The sequence below is a fragment of the Sinocyclocheilus rhinocerous genome, unplaced genomic scaffold (assembly GCF_001515625.1).
Source record: "Sinocyclocheilus rhinocerous isolate Xijiao unplaced genomic scaffold, SAMN03320098_v1.1 scaffold1292, whole genome shotgun sequence".
Classification (NCBI taxonomy): Eukaryota; Metazoa; Chordata; class Actinopteri; order Cypriniformes; family Cyprinidae; genus Sinocyclocheilus; species Sinocyclocheilus rhinocerous.
In genome coordinates, this window is record NW_015656599.1 from 1,265,544 (window position 1) to 1,273,835 (window position 8,292).

At 33.6% G+C, this 8,292-nt stretch overlaps 2 protein-coding genes across 3 annotated transcripts in view; both read left to right on the top strand.

Annotated features, from left to right (window-relative positions):
- The first annotated feature begins 1,258 nt into the window (after positions 1 to 1,258).
- LOC107720341 (integumentary mucin C.1-like) lies at positions 1,259 to 5,668 on the top strand. The gene is made up of 7 exons (XM_016528020.1): positions 1,259 to 1,316; positions 2,939 to 3,301; positions 3,399 to 3,503; positions 3,805 to 3,920; positions 4,483 to 4,620; positions 4,742 to 4,833; positions 5,509 to 5,668. Exons 1-7 carry the CDS (start codon positions 1,274 to 1,276, stop codon positions 5,666 to 5,668), a joined length of 1,017 nt encoding a protein of 338 aa, XP_016383506.1. The 5' UTR covers positions 1,259 to 1,273.
- A 64-nt stretch (positions 5,669 to 5,732) lies between these two features.
- LOC107720378 (adhesion G-protein coupled receptor G7-like) overlaps positions 5,733 to 8,292 on the top strand; it is a 16,747-nt gene continuing 14,187 nt past the window's right edge. For both annotated transcript variants that reach the window (XM_016528065.1, XM_016528063.1), the window contains exons 1-3: positions 5,733 to 5,876; positions 5,964 to 6,124; positions 7,592 to 7,741. In XM_016528065.1, coding sequence (XP_016383551.1) covers positions 5,801 to 5,876; positions 5,964 to 6,124; positions 7,592 to 7,741 — 387 coding nt within the window. In that variant the 5' untranslated portion in view covers positions 5,733 to 5,800. The remainder of the gene's footprint in view (positions 5,877 to 5,963; positions 6,125 to 7,591; positions 7,742 to 8,292) is intronic.

Genomic DNA, 8,292 nt, shown 5'->3' on the forward strand with positions numbered 1-8,292 from the left:
CGGAAGTTCTTGTGCAACACGTTTCTGTCTTCATTCCAAATACACTGTCAGGAATAACCTCACAGTACGTTTGCAATGTTAAACCATCATCACCATTTGATGTTGGCAGCTGGGTTCAGTGTATATCAGTGTTCACAGCTCTATCCACAAGCTACAACAATTAATAAAAAAAAGAGAGAGAAATTGTCTCTTCGTTAGTAAACTTAAGTAGTTCAGACAGGATGCTGAGGAAAAACACTGACCTCCCGGCATAAATTCTCGTCTCGCTGTCTGAATGTTCAGCATGTGCACGGCTGCATATTGTCTAATATATTTATATACTATAAAGGCAGGAGCGTTTCTTTATCATAATGGTTTTCTGCTTTTGGGGGTTCGTGCTTTTGGCCATTAGTTTGCGTTATCAGTGTTGAGATGTGCTGTTGATTTGCCTGTTGTTCAATGGCGTATCTGAAATGACAGCAATTTGCATCTAATACAAGGCTCACTTTGAATAACAAAATGAAGTTGAGTAATTTATCTTTAAACGTGTGACACACGGCAATCTTTTACACAATGCAGTGTTTACTTGGACGTGAAATCAGTTTGTTTTGCAATGGCACATTAGTAGAGTGCACGCACGCATAGTCGTATTGTGATATTAATCGCGTGCGCGCCTGCTTTGAATCTCTCCAGAATATTCAACAAAGATTTGTTCTTATGTAAAGAGATATTAGGTTGTGTATACAAATGTCAAATTATTCACATGATATCATTACCTACATTTGACAGGTTGAGAAGCTTAAAATACAAAGGAAACAGCAGTATTTTCTTTATCATTTTTATTATTATTAAAGGGATAGAACACCCAAAAATGAAAATCATTTACTCTCATGCCATCCCCAGATGTACAGACTGACTTCCTTAGGATGAGGGTGTTTTTCTTCTAAATAAAGAAAGTCAATTATATATGGAATGGCATGAGTTTGAGTAATTTAAATTTTGAGATGGACTATCAATTTAAAATAGCCTATATTTTCATAATTACGAATACACTTTTTTTTCAGACTAGTTACTAAAGCCTAGATATGTCTGCCAAGTAGAAAAATGATACGACCTGCCCGACCCAACATGTTTCTTGTCATTTTTGGTTTTTGCAAAACATTGCACATTACAGTGTCCATAGCTCTTTTTTTTCTTAAAATGCAAATATATTATGTCAAACTCAACATATGAGATCCTCCTACATAAGTCATAAGCAGACATTTTCGAGAACCAGATCTGGATCATTAATGGGATGATGATGGATCGCTCCATGCTGCTGCTCATATTTCTTTCAGGTAAGGGATTATTGTAACATTAACAGATTAACTTTCAGAAAAATAGATTTTTTAAAAAATGTTTATTTTAGATGTAGGGCAGGTTTTATATATATATATATATTGTGTGTGTGTGGTTTATGTCAATAGTGATATGATGATTGTTATAATAGATTTTGATACAATTTAAAAAAAAGTTATATTGTGTTTTAAAAATTAGATTTAACCAAAGAAACATGTTAGTGAACCCTGTTGTTTTGACTGAAATACTTATTTATTATTATTATGATTTCAATTTATATTCATATATATATATGTGACTAAGCTTTAGATATAAACATAATCATAAACATAATTTTTTTGGCTGCCAGATTCCCCAGTTTAGGCTGATTTGCATGTGTCACAGGGATTTAAAGAATTATGTGCTGGAGTTTCACTTGCAAATGATGTCTAAGTGCAGAGTTGTCATCGGGTGGTCTGTCTTTATGGTATACCATACTTATTGGGCCAGGGAATAGGCAGCCCACCCATAAAATACGGTCTTGGCCCTGTTTTGGGTGCATAAATAAACTGCAAATAAACTCACTACACTCTGTAGAAGAACCATTTTGGTTCCCCAAAGAACCTCCCAGTGAAAACTCTTAAAAGAACCAATTATATATTATAGTGTGCATTTTTAATATTTTTATAATCCACACTCTTAGAAATATTAGTTCTTTATTGGCAGCTTTGGTTCCATGGAATCTTTCCATTGCACAAAATGTTCTTTAAAGTGAAAAAGATACGTTAGATTATTAAAATGTTCCTCACTGTACGAAAAAAAAAAGGTTCTTTTAAGAACTGCTCACTGAAAGGTTCTTTTGGGAACAAAAAAGGGTTCAAAAATGTTCTCTGAAGGGTTGCGGAACCCAAAATGGTTCTTCTATGGCAGTGGTTCTCAATTCCAGTCCTCGCGTACCACCGCTCTGCATATTTTGCATGTCTCTCTTATTTAACACCTGATTCAGATAACCAGCTCGTTAGAAGAGAGCTCCATGAATGAACTGTGTTCCGACTGACATGAACATTCATTCACGGATTTGCACTACACCACTTCCTGCAGCGTCTTCACACACAGATGAAACTTACTAGAGAAGTGTGACATAATATACCTCTGTAAACAAATACAATTTAAATTCACATCTCACACACTTTAATGCCCTTTGAATGGGACATATACGCTCCCTTCGAACTGGAATCATGGCGGAATATCCTGTGATGTTCACTTCGTAGGGCACTAACGGTCGAATAGAACAAACGTCTGAAGTGATAAGAGAAACATACAAAATGTGCAAAGCGGTGGTACACGAGGACTGGAATTGAGAACCACTGTTCTGTGGCATCACTGCGAAAACCCACTTTTGGAAGTGTAAATACACTTTTTTCAGTTTAAGGAACCTTTTGTGCAATGGAAAGGTTTCATGGATCTTAAAAGTTCTTCATGGAACCGTGAATGCCAATAAAGAACTTTTACTTTTAAGAGTGTAGCTCTCAATAGGACAACACTCTCATTATTTAAAGTGTTTAAAAACAATATATGAAATCATATTGTACCAAAATTATAGTGCTGATCTAAACTGAATTGTTTTCTTCTGTTTGAACAGCATTTGTAAATGAGAATGGACTGATTCTTGGAAACACTATATCTGCTACTACTGTGCTGTTTACTAAGACTGACACCACCTTTCTAAAGACCACATCATCTGCTCCTATGACCACCAAACCAGAAACAAGAGCAACAACTACCACTCCTATTACCACTACTACCAATCCTACTACCACCCCTGTTATCACTACTACCACCCCTACTACCACACCTGTTATCACTACTACCACCCCTACTACCACCCCTGTTATCACTACTACCACCACATTAAGTGCTACGACCACCAGGTCACCCATAACTACCACTTCAACAACATCAACTACCATCCCTAACCCGCTTTTGACCACTACTCAACCTACAGGTATGCATTTCAGAAGAGTTGTCTTAAATTCTTGCCTGTAATATAAGTAAGACCATTTCAAGTTTTGGTCGAGGATGACTTATTAGTTTCGTTGCAGGTAATACCTGTCCAGAGGAAACACTCAATGGTTTGACCTTCCCACTCACTGTGACCGGTCAGATTAGTTATTCAACACAGCTTTGCCCTCCAGGAACAGCCAGCGGTATGTAGTATTACAAAGTAAACAGTCATAAATACAAAAACATTATATATAAGCATTAGTGGAAAAAATTAAAATAAAATAAAATAATGATAAGGCCATCAGATCTCAGATCCTTTATCTTGACAAACTTAAAATTAAAAAAAAATTATAGTAATTTAACTTAATTTGTGTCAGAAGTTGTTTAAGTCAGACATACATAACAAAATATGCTAAACTGCAGCTATTTTAGTTTGGGTTTGTTATTTTTTGGTTTGTGTTCTTGAAGCAAGCATGTTTAACTGTTCTTGTATGTCTTCTGTAGCTGGTTTTCCTAAGGCCTCAGCTCAGTGTTTGAATTTACCACTTTTCCACGCATTTGGAGGAGTTAAACTTCTGGACTGTGGCTTGAACCTGGAGGTGTTCGAAAGCAAAGTCAACGTCTGTATTTACATCTTTGAAATTTAATAGGGGACACTGGTTGACGATTTTAACAAATTCACATTCATTTTGAATGACAAACGTTTATGCGAGTGTTATTTTAGTATCATTAGTGTTTATTAATGTTTTGAATGAGTTTTAATTCCATTTTATTTTTCACATTTAGCACTGTTAATTATTGTATTATATTATATTATCCATTTTTAATGTTAAAATTGCAGCCCATTCTATACATTTCTTGTATAAAATTTAATTATTTATATATTAATATTTTAAGTTTGTGGCAGTTTAATAGTGTAATTAAGAGTTTGATTACTGTCGGCAAACACATTTCTTACGCCAAAAAACAAAAAAACTGGTTGATATATTTGTAGTAGTCGTCAAATGTAAAAAAAAATATTAAATTAATTTTAATATTTTAAAATTAATAACTTTAAAATAATATTTTACAGTAAACTCAGGTTTACTGTAGTCATTATTTAGTCAATGGTTTGAACTCTTTAATTTTGAGTGCTTTTGATTAAACAAATATTGGCACAATGGTTTTGGTTGTTTTGTTTAGGGGACTCTGGAAGAGAATATGTACGTTGCCTCCAGTGTCCAGATACTCACGTCCAAACCTGAGCAGCTGACATCCCAGAACATCACCTCAGCTGCTACGGCTGTCAATAACCTGCTGTCCGCCAGCATGTTAAATGAGGTAAGAATGTACAAACAATACAATATGTTAATTTGTTTGTCTGACAGTGTGACTAGATTCAAATCATTATGTAGAAATGTAATAATAGTGTAATAATAATAATGATATATCTTTTATACAGTCAGTTGCAGAGTCAGTGGTGGCCACCATCAGTCAGCTCATGCGCACTGATAAAGACCAATACTCTGAAGACACTTACGATGCCCTTGAGAAGTATTTACACTCCACACATACCTGTCCCACACAAACACAACACTGTACACTGTAAAACACAACAGTGTGTATACTGTACATATATGTGTGTGTGTGTATATATATATATATTTATAATTATTTAACTTAATTATTATTTGTATTATTTAATTTTAAATGAAATTATTCAACAAAAATTTGGATACAAAATGGAACAAAATCTAAACAATAGTTACCTTGGTATTTTTTTTATTTTGTGTAAACATTTTAAAATTACTTCAAAATTACAAATAAGCTTCAGAAACAATAGTTACCATGCTAAAATTATTTTATTTTGTGTAACATTTTGTGTAAATTTATATATATATATATATATATAAACTTTAAGAATTAAAAAAAAAAAGAATATTAAATATTACTACACTAAAAGTTAGAAAAAAATACTAAGTGCATTATATATTTATTTGTCCCTTTACAACATATACATTTAGATATATTAATTACTCAACAAAACTTCGGAAAAATAGATACCGTGGTAAACTTAATTTCTTGATGTTTAAAACATTAAAAAATACTATAGAAAATGACTAAGAATTGTATTATTATTATTATTATTAGGCAACTATTATTATTATTATTGTTGTTATTGTTTGGATGGATATGTGTTTAACTTTTGCATGTGTATAATTTCTATAGTCTCACAAAGACTTTGGAGGATTTTGCTTTGAACATGAATAACATTAACTCTAGTGTACTGGTGCAACCAAACCTAGCGGTGCAAAGCATCAAGTGGCCAAATTGGACCCCACAAGTGCAATTCTACTCTGCAACAGGTCAGTGCCGAAACCTCATATAAAGTGTAATTATTATACATCTGTGTTGATATCAGAAAGACATCTCTACTTCTTAAACTAAACTAAGCTGCATTTAACTAGGACTGTCAGAGTATTCTCCTGAAAGAATTGGTCTGGGTGCAGACGCTGCTAACATGGCATCCTCTTCAGGACGTCCCGTTGATCTCGTGTTAAATATCAAACTGCAGAACCATTCCCAGAAAGACTGGGGTACCGTTTATGTTTCTGTTCTTATTTTGAGGGATTCATAATTAAAACTCAAAGTTTTGAATACCTTTTCCCTCTATTTCCCCACAGGGAACATAAATCTCGGTATTGGAGTGGTGCTTTATGAAAATGATCAGTTTTTCAACTCAAAACAATTTAATAGTGAACTCGATACCAAGAGAAGGGTGGTGTCGGCCAGCCTGACAGACAGAAGCTTGCTTGATAACGTGGAGTTCACCATCAGGCCTGAGGTAAATGATTGTAAAATCATAATGATTACATAAAATATAGCAGCTTCTCAATCACTCATGTTATTAGTCAATAAAACACCTACATATGAATTAACGTACAGTCAGTCGTTACTTCAAAATAAACCCTGTCAAGGTGATGAGGATCAGGTATGACCGGTTTGTATATTATACTGCTCAATTTGCAGCAACTTGGCCCAAAAAAAAAAAAAAAATAAAAATAATGAAACGAAAAAATAAAAATAATGATGAAACATTGACATAGAAAAAAATTAATTATAATTTATTTATTCATATATTTATTTTTCATATATATTTATCTGAATATTTTAATAAATTAATATGTAATAAGGATATAATAAATTAGGAATAAAACAAGTTAATTAGCTAACTAGTTAAAATTACTGAGTGCATTTCTATTTAAATAAAATTTTTTAATAGGGCTCGACATTAACGCTTCATTAACGCCAGACAAGTGACATGATTAAAACATCAGTAACCGAAAATAACTATGTAAACACCAAAACGCCAGTATTATTCTGATTTTATTACATTTAGAGTAAGTGGCGAATAGTGGATATAGCTACTGTATATAATGCATCTATTGACGGAATAAAGTTGAAGCGAGGCTGAAGCGAGGCTCCCGCAGCCTCTCCAGGAGAAATCAAAACGCGCAACACTAAGAAACTCAGCATCCTGAGGTAAAAATTCAAAATGGAAAGTTTTTATATTTAAAATACAGTTAGTTAGGCAACATCACACAACATTTTCACCATTACGAATGTTTAATAGTTATATAAACAGTTCACTAAGCAAATACAATAATTTTAGGTCACTTACATTTTAAGCGGAACACAGGGCATCTCACAGCAACCAGTCGATTCATTGCTGATTGATTCCGTGTTTTGAACTAATCGGTTGAGTCAAAGTTTCATAAGCCCATGCATAAACATCTGATGAATCTGCCGTTTGAACGAATCGTTTGAATGAACGACTCAATGACTCACTCGTTAAACATTCACTACTGGCACTGACGTTTTAATTTCGTTGAAAAGTATAATTTCCACCATTATTTCTTGTTTGTATATTCAGAAATATTTAAAATAATCTCATATTATTTAATGCTGTTGTATTTTTCAGTGTACATGATTTAATTTGATAACGTATAGATAATCACATTATTATAATTGAATTTATAGATCAAAAATGTAAGAATTTGAAATTAAAGTATTAATGAGATTAGTGGGAAAATGCCCTCTATAAAGGTAAAAAAATGCCTACGTTTATTTATTTATTTATTGATTGATTGATTGATTGATTGATTGATTGATTGATTGATTGATTGATTGATTGATTGATTGATTGATTGATTGATTGATTGATTGATTGATTGATTGATTGATTGATTGATTGATTGATTGATTGATTGATTGATTGATTGATTGATTGATTGTGTCTTTATGTTTCTAGAATACATCCGGCTCAGCATCTTACGACTTTGCATGTGTGTTTTGGGACTACACTCACAGAGACTGGAGAACAGAGGGCTGTGTCAAAATATGCGATCCTAATGGAGTGCACTGTGAATGTAACCACACCACCAACTTTGCAGTTCTTGTGGTTAGTTTATCATACATGTTTTAAGCTAGTGCGCTGCCTAGATAGACAGCATAATGGAACATAATTTCCTATAGAAACTCTCTATATATGCAGTAAATAATTTTCCTTGCATAAAGGGCACAGGAGACACGACTCGTAACTGATTTTAAGAGAATCTGCCGTTAGCATGATGCTAAGCTGACTTCATTTGTTATGTTAGCTTACCTAATGTGGTAGTTAGTAAAAATACACAGAGCACTTTAAAGGGGTCATATGATGTTGCTAAAAAGAACATTATTTGGTGTATTTGGTGTAATGAAATATGTTTATGCGGTTTAAGGTTCAAAAAACACATTATTTTCCACATACTGTACATTATTGTTTCTCCCCTATGCCCCGCCTTTCTGAAACGCGTAGATTTTTACAAAGCTCATCGGTCTGAAAAAGCGAGGTGTGCTCTGATTGGCCAGCTATCCAATGCGTTGTGATTGGCCGAATACCTCAAACGTGTGACAGAAATGTTACGCCCCTTACCATATGTGATGCCGTGTCCCGGCCGGAGCGACGAGACA